We start from the raw sequence: 17,546 nt of genomic DNA on the forward strand, positions 1-17,546 counted from the left end.
CAGTATGTATGTATCACCTTCCATAAGCCATCTCCATCAACCCTATCATATGCTTTCTTCAGATAAGTAAATATACAAATCCTGTTTCACTTAAGTATTTCTCACACAAATTCATCAAAGCAAACACCTGATCTACATATCCTCTACCTATCATAGAACCACATTGTTCCTGCTCAATCTAATGATATGTGCATGTCACCACCATCTTAATCATCATTCTCCCATACAGCTGCCTAGGTATACTCATCAAACTTATACCTCTATAACTCAAACATCCACTTTTGCCCCTCTTGCCTTTATACACAGGCACTACACAGGTCCTGTAATGATAATATCTAGTGACAATAATAATTTACTTATTTATTTATTCTACTTGATAGCAGTTTCCTGCATCAGCGAAGTAGTGCCAGGAAACAGACGAAGAAAGACCCATCTACTCGTATACATACACATATATGTAAACCTATACATATATACATACATATATGCACATTTTGGAAAGGATCACACTTTTGCACGTGATCAAGATATTTCTATGAGTCCACGGGGAAAATGAAACACAATAAGTTCCCAAGTGCACTTTCATGTAATAATCACATCATCAGGGAAGACACAAGAGAGAAATATAAGTCAGTTGATGTATATTGAAGAGATGAAGCTAGGACGCCATTTGGTAACAATCACATGTTTACCAAATGGCGTCCTAGCTTCGTCTCTTCGATATATATTAACTGACTTATATTTCTCTCTTGTGTCTCCCCTGATGATGTGATTATTACACGAAAGTGGACTTGGGAACTTATCGTGTTTCATTTTCCCCGTGGATTCATAGGAATATATGCACATGTACACATTTATACTTGCCTTCATCTATTCCTGGTGCCACCCTACCCCACAGGAACAGCATCGGCACCCCCTGTGTCAGTCTCTAGCTGTCATGTGCAATGCACTGAAACCACAGCTCCCTATCCACATCCAGGCCCCATAGACCTTTCTATGGTTTACCCCAGATGTTTCACATGCCCTGGTTCAGTCCATTGACAGCACATCAATCCCAGTGTACCACATTGTTCCAGTTCACTCTAGTCCATGCATGCCTTTCACCCTCCTGCATGTTCAGATCCCAATTGCTCGAAATCTTTTTCACTCCATCCTTCCACCTCCAATCTGGTTTTTTGCCTACCCTGCTCCCTCCACCCCCTTCACATGCATCTTCCATGTCAACCTGTCTTCACTCATTCCCTCCTTACATCCAGACCACCTCAGCACACCATCTTCTGCTTCTCAACCACACTCCCTCCCACCCCCACGCCTGGGTTAGCAAGGTAGCACCAGGAACAGACGAAGACATGAACTCATTCACTCATCCACTCCCTAGCTGTCGAGTACAATGTGCTTAAATCAAGCCCCATTATTCTTATTAAAGGTTTATTGAATTAATTGCAACCAGAGTAAAAAAGAATTCAGTTTAAACACTGGAGCTATAAAAAGGGGTAGAGTGTTGGTAGTTGTTGATGGATCAGCTATCCCTGTTTTCTCCATCCTCAAGGTTTTTTTCCTGTCTCCTGCACTTTTTCTCCTTTTCTTCAATGATTTTCTCTTGCACAAGTAACCAAATGTCCTCTTATGCTGATGACTCATCATTCATCCACATCCTTCAATTCTGCTCTTTTTTTCTCACTCGATCTGCATCTTGTCTTGACACAGCTTGGAGAGTATATCTTAGTGGGATAAATGAAATCCATTTTAATGTATCCAAGACCCACTTTCTACCCATCTCTCTATCGAAAACTCCTCACAACCCATCTCTCCTTTGGTGGTTCTGTAATTCCATCTGTTGACTCAGTAAATATACTTGGTATTGATGTATCATCCTCCCTTTCTTGGAAACCACACATTACAGAAATAGCTAAGTCTGCCTCTTATAAACTGGGTATCCTGTTTACATGTTGAGATTTCTTTTCTTCAGAACAGTTGCCCCATTTATACAAAGGATTGATTCCTCCTTGTATGGAACACTGCTCTCACATCTGGGGTGGTTCTAGCTTTGAGTCAGATGAATTCTGACATATAAACTGTTCTGGGCTAACTTCCAAAGTTGACCCTCTTGCCTTGTGCTGCAATGTTGGTTAATTTTCCCTCCTATATAGGTATTACTTTGGTTTTTTGCTCCCAAGAGCTGGCTGTTTGTGTGCCCCCATCTCTAGCTAGACTGTGCAATACTTAGCAAGCTGCTCCATCATATAATTACTGTGTGGCTGGTGGCAGTTAAAGGGTGGGCTGTTTTGAACACTGTTTCTTACCCCTACACCTCAAAGCTTTGCAACTGTAACTTCTCATGTCTTTCCCAATAACTTTGACCTAGCACATTTTAAAAGACATTTTTCACTTCCTCCAAAACTCATAAATACTTTCCCCTTGTCTGACTTTTTTTTTTTTTTTTGGTGGTGGTGGTGGTGGTGGGGGTTAGTCTAGTAGTTATTGATGATTAACATAATATTTGGAATAAGGCTGTTCTTATAGTGGTACGTACAAACTTAGATGGGCTCGACGTGTTGACTAGAGATGCGAAAGAGTAAAAGAGTGTGCTGTAAATATAAGTAAGGTTGTTAAAAATAAATATTAAAGAAAAATGTGATTGAAATGAAAGGATTGAGAGGGAGAGTTTGGTAAGGTGAGACTAAATTACAAAATTAAAAGAACTATTACAGTATCATTATGGATGAAAAAGTTTCTGTATGAAATCCTTTGTTTTGTCAGAAAAGTGCTTAAAGGATATAAACCCAAATTGAGGAATGGAAAGATAAACTTTCTGTCAAAAAGTCTGTAGTGAAACTTGGTCATTTATTTCAGAAAACAGTGCATTGTATTTCAGCTAAATGTTACTGAACATCATACAAGTTTATGATATTCATGAATTCGAATATGATCTTAAATCGCTGACTTTGCCTTTGTCTGAACTGGAAGATAAAGTTTAAACTCTGCAGGTAATTCTTCCTCTGAGTAAAGCCGATCTGCAAAGTAGACTCGTCTGATGCGGCAGTTAGCATGAATCTGAACTCTCAGAGTCTCAACATAATTTGTTCCATATGCTCTCCTTACGAAGTCTGCGAGGTTGAAAACAATCTGGTTCCATCCCTCATCCAGACGCATGGGCATGGTGCAGATGAATGGCTTAACCCTTGTGGTTGACTGGTAGTTGCTTGCACGGAAACGTCGTCGTACATTCTTGTCATCTAGAACCTAAGAAAAAGGACATTTATATACATTATTTGGAAGACACTGGAAAGAGTTACTGACAGTCATGACTAGTTCAGTGAGTAAAGAAAAACTGAAATATCACAACACATGAGCATGGTTTGACCCAGCCTTGACATTTATCAAATGCCATTCTCTTTGTAACAGTCAACTTGTATTCAAGTATGAGCACATGGCTCATGAAAACATATATTTTTGCATGTTCAAGACTTGCAATTACTATGTGTAACCTAGATTTGCCTCAGTGAGATGAGTGGAAGAGTGATGAGTAAGGGGTGGTAAGGTGAAAGGTGAAAAAGTAAATGGGTGTGAAAGTGTGGATGATAATGGGTACAAAAGGTGTTACAGAGTGAAGAATGTGCTAGGGTATACAGAAACTGAAAATATGAGGAAAGCTGATGGATATAATGGTCAAGAAAAATGTGGGGATAACTGAAGTGGAAGGATGATGGGAATGAAGGGGTGAAAGATGTAAATGGATGACATGTATGGAACTGTATGGACAGTTAATAAAACTGAAGGTTGGCTGAGGAAGGGTGACGGCAATTTATTCACTATAACAATATAGCCACAGTGATCATATAACTGATGTGACAATACAGTCAAAGATGCAAAAAAGATATATACAAATCATATTCACTATGGCAGTGTAACTACATGGAAGGAGGTTGGGAGGAAGGTTGGGGGGAGCTGTTCCGCAATGAGAACTGTGGTGGAACAGCGAGAGAGGAAGCTATGGATTAGGGAAGAGAGAGAAGCAGACCCGATTGGTTCAAATGTCCTCATGGAAATCTATAGTTCAACTCACTTATATATGGGTCGAAGCTTACAGACAAACTAGCACTAGATACGACATGATACTGTCTCCACAAAATACGTATGTCGCTTGGGTTAAACTGCCTCTGAGCAGAAGGTAAAAGGTCTCGACTTAAAGAAAAGGAGAAAAAAAGGATTATGGGCATGTGATAGGTTATGGCGTTGTGGAAGGGTAATAAGGGGCATGAGTATAGAAGGGATGATGGATTTGGGAAACTATGAACTAGTGTGAGGGGGGTGGTGAAATATGACTGTAAGGTGATATAGAAACACAGAGGTCAGGTCATTATGGCAAGGTTGATTGCAGCAGCAAGGTAATGACAGGGAGCTTTGGGCCCACAGGTACCTGTAAACTAAACTTAGTGGAATGATTCCAATCAAGCTTTGTCATGTAACTCACAAAAGAAGAAAAAACATGACAACAGTGGAAGTTACAACTCTATGATCAGTAAGAAAGAGTAAGCAGTTTATCGTCTTAAAATCCTTGTCTCATCACACAGTTCTCGACAACATTCAATGAAAACCTTTGTCATCAGCTCTTATTCACAAAAAATGCAAATGAAGGCAACATTCACATCAACAATAGTAACCCTTAGTTTTTCAGTCACATGTGGCCAGGCGAACAATGTACAAATTCTGTGATGTGCAGTCAGCAAGCTTGAGAATGTGACCAAGGTTTCTTGCACTTTGGATAAACAAGAGACGGATAAAAGAAAGATGGAAAGACTTGGGATAGCGGTTAATGGTTTTGAAAGTCACTTTATGGTGTTGTGATTAATGTGAACTGCTTCATATTGACTATTTTTCCCTTACAGAATATCAAAAAACAATGTATTATTGAAGAAAATTCCCTCCAAAAGAAGTATACTTTCTGCTATATTGGTGTGGTAGTGTGCTGAGTTCTGTATACCATGACTATGGTATTTTTGTAGGAGTAATTTTATTCTATGTAAGCCTAGTCACATTACACGCTTTATGGTTTTTATCCATGTGTGATTATACAAACCCCAGATGTATCATTTACATATTTCTTTTCATGTACTTATATATATTGTACGCGTTATTTATACATAATTTAAACACAAAGCATTATTTACATCATTAAATGAAAATATGACCTTTCTGTACATCTATTTTGTCTGTTAAATGAAATTTTTCTTATCTGAACTTCCATTTTTCATTCTTGTATTTTCTACTTATTCCAGTGTTATTCAATGCTTATATCATCATTTCTAACTTTTATATGTTGTATATACTTTTATATACTGTAAACAGTATTTATACATAATTCAAACACAAAGCATTATTTACATCAATAAGTGAAAATATGACCTTTCTGTACATCTATTTTGTCTCTGTTGAATGTAATTTTTCCTTTCTGAACTTCCATTGTTACCATTTTTCATTCTTGTATTTTCTACTTATTCCATTTATTCAGTGCTTAAATCATCATTTCTCACTTTTCTTACATTGCTGGAAATTAATATAAAAGAAGCAGATGTCTGTTTGGGCTAAGATTTGAGGGTGCATGTATTTGCATGCTTTTCCCCACTTATAGATGATTTCATATTTGTAGCAAAGTTCTATCTCAGATGCTTGTTCCAACTGGAACACCCTCAAGGGGTGGTCACGTTAACAGAGTCTCCGTGACTAGTAACGCCAGTGCCACTTCTTAGCCTTTAGTTTCTTACCCTTAACAGGCCACTGGCAAAGGGCAACTCTACCACAGTGTTTGCAGAGGCTCCTACCTAATGTTCCTACAGACTACTACTACCTAATGCTCCAACCTACTACTTTACCAAAATTCTAGGATGAGGATATTTATATTATTAACTCTCGTATCAAGATATCCAAACAGGAGTGATTGCAAACAGGTTTAGGATGATTATATTAAAATTCAACAAAGTGCATGCATTTGCTTCTTAAGTATTGTCTCCATGTAATATACTGTCTTTCATTACATTTGCTGGTGTCTCTAAATTTTCTTTGCTTTCTTTTTCCTATCCTCTAGTAGTTTCATTTTTAAGACATCTATCACTTTTATCAATAGTTATATTAGATAACTAACTTATTTTGTCCACATTTCTAATGTCTATATTGATATTCTTCAATGACTATTCTCATTCTTACTTTTGTTGCTCTCACATGCAGTTTCACTTTGACTAATTTGTCTCCTGTACATTTTCTCCACAGTTTTATTGCCAATATTCATTCACTCCACCCTCTGTATTTTCCTTATTACCTGGAAAGACCTGGGCAAGGCCTTCATTCCTGAGTACCTACATTTTCTTTTTTTGTGTGTTTCTTTGTCATTTTCATTGTCCTCTGGACAGTACTGTCTTTTATTTGTGGGTTTGGTAAGCTTCTTGCTTGTTCAATCAACATTTCTCCTCAAATATGGTCCTATTTGTTTTCCTTTACAGTTCCAACTCTACTCTTAGCCTATTCTCTGATCTGATTTGCTTTCCATACTTTTAAATGTGCTATTCCAATCATTTCTCTGATTTCATGTCATATTTTCATTCTTCTCTTCCCTCCATATCCTTTTACTTAACACTTTAACTTCTCAACAAAGTTTTCTCTCCACTCCTGTAAAACCTCACCCTTTTTCTCATTTGCTTAAAAGCATTCTTATCCTTACAGAATGAGAAAAGCACAATGTAAAAGTAAATTCAGCCATGTAAAGTCTACTGGTAAATTTTTGAGCCTTCAGTATTATAGATAACATATGCCACCAAGTGTTTTACAATTTTTTTTTTTGTTAATGAAAATGGTTACTGCTTTATGATCAATATGTGCATATACTTTTTGAGTAACATCTAAAATATCACTCATACACTGGTTGTAAAGTTTATTTATGGATGGGGTGGTTAGGGAGGTAATGCGAGAGTTATGGAGAGGGGTGAGTATGCAGTCTGTTGAGGATGAGAGGGCCTGGGAAGTGAGTCAGTTGTTCACCGATGATACAGCACTGATGGCTGATTCGAGTGAGAAACTGCAGAAGTTGGTGACTCAGTTTGGAAAAGTGTGTGAAAGGAGAAAGTTGAGAGTAAAAGTGAATAAGAGCAAGGTTAAAAAAGGTTCAGCAGGGTTGAGGGAAAAGTTAGGATGTAAGTTTGAATGGAGAAAAACTGGAAGAAGTGAAGTGTTTTAGATATCTAAGAGTGGACTTAGCAGCGAATGGACTGTAGATGGGGTTGCATGGAGGAGGGTGGATGTGTAGTAAATAAAATGTTTGAGGACAATACGTGGTTTGAAGTGGTTTGATCGAATAAGTAATGAAAGGGTAAGACAGATGTGTGGTAATAAAAAGAGTGTGGCTGAGAGAGCAGAAGAGGGTGTGTTGAAATGGTTTGGACATATGGAGAGAATGAGCGAGGAAAGACTGACAAAGAGGATATAAATGTCAGAGGTGGAGGGAACAAGAAGTGGGAGGCCAAATTGGAGGTGGAAGGATGGAATGAAAAAGATTTTGAGTGATCGGGGCTGAACATATGGGAGGGTGAGAGGTGTACAAGGAATAGAGTGAATTGGAACAATGTGGTATACCTGGGTTGACGTGCTGTCAATGGACTGAACCAGGGCATGTGAAGCATCTGTGGTAAACCATGGAAAGGTTTGTGGGGCCTGGATGTGGATAGGGAGCTCTGGCTTCAGTGCATTACACATCATGACAGCTAGAGACTGAGTGTGAATGAATGTGAAATTGCAATGCAGTACATATGATTTTATTTAATGTGTAATTTTTCTATACATGTGTCACTACATGTTTCACTGAGACATCCCACCTCATCAGGTGCAAACAATTCATAAAGTTTTTAAACCCCAACACCACCACAAAAGTTCTGTCTTGTGTCATTCTCAAGAATGGCACAAGGATGGAGTCTGCCTTTGACACCATCCACAACAACTCAAGAAATGTGTGATGAAACTGCTGGCAGAGACAGTCAGGATGTAGAAAGGATAGCTAGGAAAAAAAAAAAAGGAATATTGACGAAATTGAAAATCATGGCAGAATGACTAGAAGGGCCTAAGAATCAGCTACTCATGGATACCACCGGTAAATTATGTGTCAAGATTTTTGGGTTATCACTGCATATACCTCAAGTTGAAAACCCAGACAAAGGACACACACACCTCAGCTTGTTAAACGGTAAGACTAAATATTATTTTGAGTTTTTCAAAATAATCCTCTGACTCGTGGACCCACCCAAATTTTCTTGACTTCAAGATTAATCTGTAAACTATGATGCAGATAACTTGCAATTTTCAAAGTCAAACTACATAATGTGATACTACGAAAATACAAATACAATCACTCTACCTGCACTTCAAATGTAAAGTATTTGTTGAGATTTTTCACAATCATGACTAGGTATGGGAGCTTGATACCAAGAGTCTTCTTGGGGTCAGCAGGACATGTGATGTATGTTGTGCTGAAAAATAATAGAAAAGGTACTGAAGTAGCTGAAAGTTTTTTATTAGTATGCTATTAAAACTTTTACCTGTCCACAAATAAAGAAAACTGAGGATAAGAAAGCTGATTCTCAGCCTCTGGTTAAGTTATAATTTTGCTAGCTTTTTTTCAGTGAATTATAAGACCTCATAAATATTTATAACTATGGAGAGCAGAAAACAACAAAAATATGTAAGCTTTTGAGGTAGAAAATCCTTCCATCTCTTTAATATTACTATATAATAGTAATTAAACTTTCCTAAAATGATGTAATGTGTATTGTAAAATTCTTTATTCTCTCTATAGTTTTTTTTACAATATATTTTACAAGCTTTCAGAGAAGTAAAATCACTATTATTCAGTAATATAGGCCTACCTCTAGTATGCATGTTGTGTCATGCTCTCTCAAAATATATGTACCTTCTTTTCTATATTTATCACTTGCTCCTTATTCACATTTTCACTTTCATATATGACAAGTATCAAGCTTGTGTGATTCCTTAAGTGCAAATAGGTAATTACTGACACTGATAACAGCACAGTCACATGCACATATATGAGGCAGGAATAAGGAGGAAACTTTAATGAATAGATTATAACAGTGCAAGGGAACAACAGATGCATGTCAGAGAAACCTCCAAATTGGTGAATGTGACCAGTAGAATGCCACAAGGTTCTGTGCTGGGACCTTTCATCTTTTTGATGTATTTAAATGACTTGCTTGAAGGTATGGATTTGTACATAGATACATTTGGAGATAATGGAAAGGACATGAGGGAAGTGAAAAATGAGAGGAAATGCATCAGCTAAAAAAGTACCTAAACATTTTCTAAAGTTGGTCTCGTACTTCATTGATAAAATTCTACCCAAGCAAATTTAAAGTAATGAGGATGGGACAAAGAGTGAAAGAAGACCTCAGTAGGATTATCTTCTAGTAGGAAATAAGCTTTGGGATTCCATTTGAGATAGATTTGGGAATCAACAACAACCTACACTGTTGCTTGAGTCCCACATTAGAATATAGTTAAGGAGACAAACTGTCTGTTGGCAAATATGAGGATAGCTTTCAAATATACGGATAAGGAAATAATTAGCAAGCTTTTCATAATCTACATTATGTATCTTGTGAATTTTAAGAATCTTTGCATTGCTCTTAACAGCCAAACTTGGGATGATTATGTAAATGAAAGTGATATGTATGTAGATAGGGAGAGGTTCAGTAAAATGTTCAAAGCAAAGGTGGTAACATTTGTGTTAACATGTAATAGGTAGTTTTTTCCAATGTGAAGCCAAAACGGTGGAATGATAACATAAAGAATTTTGTGTACATTGTCTAAGAAAGCAGCACGTAAGAAGCTTAGAGACCAATAACCAGCCTGATAAGCATATTATACAAATTTGCACAGAAAACTAACAAGACTTTTACATCAAAGTAAACAATAAAATATTTTTATGGCTGAAAGTAGCAAAAGGAACCTGAAAGAATTTTATGGGTATGTTAGAGACAGGAGTCATCACCCAGTCAATTGGTTTATTAATAACTGAAAATGGTGACTGATTCAGGACAACAAAGACATGACAGTGATTTTGAATTATTTTTTCTCATCTGTATTTACAACTGAAAATATAGCTCATGTCCTGAATCCATTTCCAATGCTAAGACAGGAAAACATTTTGCAACACATGGATGTAAGAGTTGAAGATATAGTATCAGCACTAAATGAAACAAAAACAAAACAGTCAGCCCAGATAAGTTATATCTGAAGACAATGTGAGGCGTGAAGAATAAGATAATTAAACCATTAAGTGAAATCCTTCATTACTCTATAATAAGTCACTTGTTGCACAAAAAGTTGCAGAGAAATGGAAGCTTGCTAATGTAGCACCCATTTTCAAAAAAGGTAATCAATCACAACCCAGAAATTATCATATGATCAGCTTTTAACATCAGTAGTTGGTAAACTCATGAAAACCATCTTTCGGGATAGGATTGGAAACCACTTGGAGAATCACCACTTAGTAGATGACTTTCAGCATGGTTTTTTATGAAATATTTCATTTCTGAAACTTCTGCTCGAGTTATTTAATATGATCAATACGTGTGATAAAAGTAAAGCAGCTGATGTCATCTATCTGTATTTTCAAAAAGCATTCGATAAAGTTCAACATCAAAGATTAATAACTAAACTTTACTCTCATGGTATAATACAATGAGTTGTACTTTGATGGTTAGGAAATTAGTTAACCAGCAGTAAAGTTGTGATAAATGGTGAAGCCTCAGAATGGTTAGATGTAACAAGTGGTGTACGAGAAGGATTAGTCTTGCAACCAATTCTCTTTCTTTTTACATTAATGATATTGATAATGGGCTGTATTGTACGGTACCAAAATCGGTAGACAATATCAAGTTGGGAAATAAATCAAAACAAAAGAAATTTAACATCTGCAGCTTCAAATGAATATACACAAACTGATTTTTTTTTTTTTTTTTTTTTTTTTTTTTGCCGCTGTCTCCCGCGTTTGCGAGGTAGCGAACTGATGGGCAAATGAATTTTGATATCTATAAGTGCAAAGTTTACATGTCAGTATTTAAAATAAAAAGGCAAACTATGCTATGGATTCTGCTGAAATGCAAAAGGTAAATGAGGAAAAGACGAAGGTAATAATCTTTGGTGATCTAAAGCCAAGCAAACAGTGCACAGATGCAATAAAAAGGCAAAAAATATTCTTGGATTTGTGGGTAGGGCTATTGAATTAAAATTCAGGAAAATTATCCTTACTCTTTACAAGTCTTTCATGCACCCCATCTTGAATATTGTATTCTGTTTTGCTCACTCTACTTCAGGAAAGATATTTCTGTAAACTGTGTATACCAATGTAACAGAAATAAGTACTTTCCTCTTACTTTTTTATTATTATCACCATAGAATCCGTTTCATAATTAACGTATTCCTCAAGTTTCTTTAACCCTTTCACTGTATGTATATACTTTCAGCTGTTTGTATTCTTATGAAAAAAAAATATATATATATTACTGTTAAAAACATCCAAAAAAGTATCAAACTTTTCTCTGCACTGGCATGGAAGGGTACTGATTTGGTGAGAGAAGGCCTTGGCTAGCAGGATAGATTCTCATTAATTATGTAAGTATATTATGGTTTCTTCTATGTGAATTCATTCTGCATCCACCTAAACACATTACAATTTTTTCTTATGAGATTTCACACCACATATATTTACATATAGATTTTTTCTACATTTTATGTATCATTTACATATTTTTGACAGTTTATGTATCATTTACATATTATTTACACAACATTATTTTCATGACTGAAAAAATAACTGTATTTTTATCAAAATATGATAAGTAAGACAAGAGAAATGTTTATTTTTATTATATAGAATAATTACAGCTGCTACCATGTAAATATGTGATCCCATCATGATGATGCAGTTACACTTCTTTTAATAATTTATGGGTGACTGCGATGTGTGACCTTTCTTTCAGCAAACTTCCGGCAGGAACATTAGGAGGTTTTCTTCTGCAATACGGTCTTTGCTTTTATATTAAAACTCATGTGTTCTGCAGTTACCAAAATTCCTGAATCGTGAATTACTATGATGCATATGAAAAAGGTTATCATGGAATATCCTATCAATACAAGCTCAATTAACAAAAATACATAAGACATACCTCACATTAACTCCAACAATCTCCAAGACCAGAGACTGAATATCATTATCTGTTATCCTCTTGATGTGCCCATTACGAACCTGCAAAAAATGTTATTCTATTATATTATCTAACAGTGATGTGAAAAATATATTGAGTGCTCAATGCCTGAACTTACTTGAGAGTGAAAGGCATGTACAGGATAGAATGAACTGGAGCAATGCGGTATAAAGGGGGTGATGTGCTGTCATTTGACTGAACCATGCATATGAAGCGAGGAGAAACCATGGAAAGATTTGTAGGGTCTAGTTATCGATAGGAGGCTGTGGTATCAACGCATTACACATGAAAACTATAAGAATGGATGTGAGTGAATGAGGCCTAATTTTTTTTGTTCCTTGTAACACCTCTGATGCAGGAAATGGCAAACAAGTTTGGGGGAAAATTTAATTCTGCATAAAAATCATCTTTCATTTCGCTATCTTAATTCAAGATGAGTTTGCCCAATCTGTACAAACGAAAAACTAAAAACATAAACTACTAAGGATAGTTGGAAAAAAAATACTATCATCTTTTGCTTGCTGTAAAAGGTGACTAAAAGGGGCAGAAGTAGAGGGTCAAACTCATTCTTGTTTCAAAGAAGCGAGAACAGAAGCAGCTAAGTCAGGTGTATTTGTCCCCCTCAAAGGCTTAGGCTGGGGTGTCTGAATGTACATGGATGTAACCAGGATGAGGAGAGGGGTAAAATGTGTAGTGTTTATGGTGAGAGGAAACTAAGTTCAAAGTCTTAGGTATATCCGAGGAACAAAGTCTTTGATTAACGTGAGGTATATCCGAGGAACAAAGTCTTTGATTAACGTGAAGAAGGGAGTGGTACTTCTGCAAAAGAGGGAGTTGCAGATATGAAGAGTGTACAGAGATGAGTACCATACTTATGTTAGTGAAAAATGGATTACAGAAAGTGGATGCTCCAAATGATGTTCCACAACTGTTCTAGTATTCTCCAAGATTACATAAGAACTGTAGAACAAAATTATTAAATATTCATAACTAAGCAATGAGGAGCTAATTTACACAATTACCAAGGTCACAAAAATATCATTTCAGGTAAGGATATGGCATAACATACTATGTCATGTTAAGCTGTGTTAGACTGTTTTAGTTTGAGGTACATTAATATATATTTTCTAACTCATCACTTTCCCTTATCTTCGAAGACCTGGCCACTTTTAAGTGTACCCAGAATTGTGACACATCCTTAATACTTCATTTCCTTGTTATAATGAATTATACAAACCGTAAGGAGTTCTCTGATGTGTATTTGAACCAAATAAACGGGTTATTCCTGTGGTGCCCCTAAACTGGGAAGTTACCCAAATTTCGGTGCATACATTGGTCATTTCCCCATCCCTGTCTATATAATATCTGCCAAGTGAATTAATCTTCCCTGAGATTCACAGTAGCTCAAGATTTCATATTTACACGACGATTTTCCGCTAAATAACCACTCAGCCGTCGACAGCCATCAACCCTAGAGCAGGTTTCTGTTGGTGACGCGCTGCTCTCACACACACACACACGCCAAGTCTCTCACATTCAGCTTGTTTGTCCATTAAGGGAGGTAACTGAGAACCTGTACAATACCTTTTTGTCCCATATCTGTAATGGTTTACTCCCTATACTGTACAGGATTGAGAGGAATCCACTTTGGAAGGTGTTTTTGAACATGGTGGTGTGGTGGGGGGAATGTTGTTTACAAGTGAGGCTGCTGTTGGTTACCAGGGAGACGTCTCCACCAAAATAACAAACACTCATTTCCTGCATTTATTAGGAGATTTAGAAGATATAAAAAAAAAGGAAACTAGTAAATTTACTGAGTGGTAATTATCTATTATTGAGTTAGTTTATAGCTTTCCTTTATAGGGAAGTGATGTTAATGATTGGGACGTTTTTAAATCCGCCTCCCCCGCCAAGGGTCTGTGGCAGAACCCGGGCACGTGTCAGACCACTCACGTCTCTTGCAAAAAATATGGCTAATTTGGCCATCATTTCACTCGTATAGTGAACTACAAGCTTGTTAAAGGATTATCCACAAGGGAACGATGTACGTAAGCAGGTAATCAACCACAGTCAGTGTGTAGTTTAGTGAAAATCTTGGAGAATAGGACTTGGTGTGTGTCTACCTCTAGCCTTACTCGTAGACCTCCGTCTGTAGTAATTTCCCTGAGGGGTGTCATAGGCACGTAGATTACACTGTCAGCTGACATATGAGGCACAGTCACAGCTATGAACATGACAGTAAATCGAATATGAAGATTGTAATACTCGTCATACTTGTGATAGTTTTTTTAATGATGAAATAGGTGGTGTGCATTGGTGTTCCACTCCCTGTAATGGAGGTTCAGGAACCAGGCACAATCCAGTACAAAACCACCAGACTACTGTATTGGTAGATTGTTGTGTCTGTTTAGTATGTAGTAACTGCAGTATTTATGTACCATTGTAACCAAAGTTTGGTGAAAGTTCAGAGAGTAGGTAGAAACGTATCAGAAAATGTTGGGATTTTATTGGGATCTCGAACAAAATCTATGAGGTTTGTAGAAAGTGTTGGGACTTTATTGGGATCTTGAACAAAATCTATGAGGTTTGTAGAAAATGTTGGGACTTTATTGGGATCTCGAACAAAATCTATGAGGTTTGTAGAAAGTGTTGGGACTTTATTGGGATCTTGAACAAAATCTATGAGGTTTGCAGAAAATGTTGGGACTTTATTGGGATCTTGAACAAAATCTATGAGGTTTGTAGAAAATGTTGGGACTTTATTGGGATCTCGAACAAAATCCACCAAAATCACCGAGGTTTGCAGAGTGGTAGGTGAAATACCCCTTTAGTGCTGTAGGAAACTCGTCGGACTTATGAAATTCAAGTTCATATCAACATTTTATTTTTTCCAAGTCTTTTTATAATTAATTTTTACGATATCTGTCATGATGCCTATGAAGGAAATGTTTCTCAGTCTAACTTAATAAAACGGCCAAACCTAACCAATCAAACCTAAACCAACTAATTTAAGTATTTCATTAGATTATTGGGTCATGTACAGTATTACAGGTGTTTCCATGAACCTATTGCAATCCTTTGATTGTAGTTGATCTCGTTATTTTGGGATAATGCTTCTGATGGGTAATGGTTTTGTTACGTGATACTAACATAAGAAGTTAGTACTATACATATGCCATTGAAGCTATTCCTCATCATTTGGCCCAAATTTCACCTTCCTACAGCAGGAAAGTAGCACAGCCTTAGACTGTAAGAGTTTTTAGAAGGATCCAGGGAAATTGGTCCTAACATAAGACTAGACATATGCAATTGAAGCTATTCCTAATCATTTGGCCCAAATTATCACCTTCCCACAGCAGGGAAGTAGCACATCCTTGGACTGTAAGAGTCTTTAGAAGGAGGATCCAGGGAAATTGGTCCTTGTTCTAACCTTGTTTTTTGGTAATCTGAATTTAGGAAACAAATATTTCTTGTGCTGCACTTCCTGTTATGTTTCATGAGTGGTCGTTTTACAACACAACACTACCAGGCTTGTCCTCCTTAAATGTATGATTATGATATAGGTTAGCCAAGCTTAACTTTGCAAAAAGTTAGTTTACGTTAGGGTGATTTATATTTTTTGTCCATTGTTCTGACTGTTGCCAAGTAAAAAGCATGGAACTGCATTACACCTGTTTTATTATGCTAACCTATGTGGTATTATGTTAACGTGATTGTGATCAGTTGGTTCTTGTTAGTTTCAATTTAACAAACTACTTATGTTACCCTTAGCTATCACCAGCCTAACTTAAATGATTTAGTCAATTTTTTTGGCCTTACAGTGACTTTGTATGTAGCTTTTGTGACTCATCCTGTAGAAGAAAACCTGGTAATTATCTAGATTAGTCCTGCTACATTATTGATTGTAGAACCTTCAAGATTTTGTGGTGTAGTTGTATTTTGTGTGCATAGTAGATTGACCAGGGGAGGCTGATTGGGATTTTTTCTTATCCTTAAATAGATTTCATAGTAGGGAGGGCTATGGAGGTAATGTTTAAGTAGTATAAATCAACAAAACCTTCGAAATCTTAACGTAACTTTCCTCAGTAGCCAATATTTAACAATTTTTATTCGTGAAATAGATGACCAATGGTCTCCATATTAAAGTGGTTGCTGGCCTTGTTTGCATCCTTGTAGACAAATGGATCCCATTAATAATGCATTAGATATAGGTTGAATTCATTTAAAAGTAACTAAAACATTTGTAAAAGTCAAAAGTACCTATGAAAACCTTACTACCTTTCACAACAGCCTAGATTTACCTTCAGTTTCATTGATGCAGTTGAAATATATTTTTTTTTTATCCTATGGGAATTTGTTACATGGCCATGTATGTACCATGAATCTGATGGAATCCTTTTATGTCATTTGGATCACAGATTGTCCAGCAACTGCTTGTATATGGAGATCATAAGTCACATATTTTTCAAATATCGAAAATAAGGCAAAACGAGATAAGTTATGAAAAGCTGAGTGAGATATTCTAGAATCTTTTGATTTATATATATATATATATATGTTTTGCATACTTCAGTACTTGTATTGCCACGTTTTCTCTGACCTTCAGATACAGTAAGATGATAATTCTTCTAGTCATGCTCCCAAGGTGTTATTGTTATGTCCACTACATAACCCATCTTCATTTTCTCTTACCAGAGCAACCTTTCCTAATCTTACCTTACATGATTTTGTTTTGTATGTACAGAGAAGTAAAATTTCGTTTTTTGAACCATAGAATAAATGTGTAAGAATCTTTAAGATTGCATCTGCTGTTTTTGGATGACTTGATAGATCTTTAAGGAAAGTACAGATTTGCTAATAATTTTACAGTAGACGGTTACTGGCTGTGGTTTTGTTATATCATCTCTTGAGAGTTAGAGATCAGACTCAGTGGTTATATAATCAGTTTTACCTTTTGATGTATGTATTTGATAATCTCAATTCTGTATGTGTGAAAAGTAGGGTCTAGCAATGATGTATCAGCCCCTCTGATTCTAGATGTGCTGAGCGACATGATACAGGAAATCAAGACGTAGGTAGTGTCTCCATGAGAACCAAAGTCTCCCAGCCTGTCTCTTTACAATTGAAGTCTATCATTTGTAGGCCTTTACCATGTCTCTCTTATCCTTGTATGTTTGTTTTGGTTCGGTAAGGTTCTTTGAAGGATAATGAATTATCATCACAGTGCACTTTCTCTCTTACAGCTTCTCCTCCCATTGTGTAGTTTGAATGAATAGTGTC

At 36.4% G+C, this 17,546-nt stretch overlaps 1 protein-coding gene across 1 annotated transcript; it reads right to left on the reverse strand.

Annotated features, from left to right (window-relative positions):
• Positions 1-2,830: 2,830 nt before the first annotated feature.
• Bug22 (cilia- and flagella-associated protein 20) lies at positions 2,831-14,007 on the reverse strand. The gene is made up of 4 exons (XM_071658132.1): positions 13,851-14,007; positions 12,228-12,307; positions 8,399-8,510; positions 2,831-3,243 (listed from the first exon to the last, which is right to left on the reverse strand). Exons 1-4 carry the CDS (start codon positions 13,932-13,934, stop codon positions 2,932-2,934), a joined length of 588 nt encoding a protein of 195 aa, XP_071514233.1. The 5' UTR covers positions 13,935-14,007; the 3' UTR covers positions 2,831-2,931.
• Between the last annotated feature and the right edge of the window lie 3,539 nt (positions 14,008-17,546).

The sequence above is a fragment of the Panulirus ornatus genome, chromosome 66, assembly GCF_036320965.1.
Source record: "Panulirus ornatus isolate Po-2019 chromosome 66, ASM3632096v1, whole genome shotgun sequence".
Taxonomy (NCBI): Eukaryota; Metazoa; Arthropoda; class Malacostraca; order Decapoda; family Palinuridae; genus Panulirus; species Panulirus ornatus.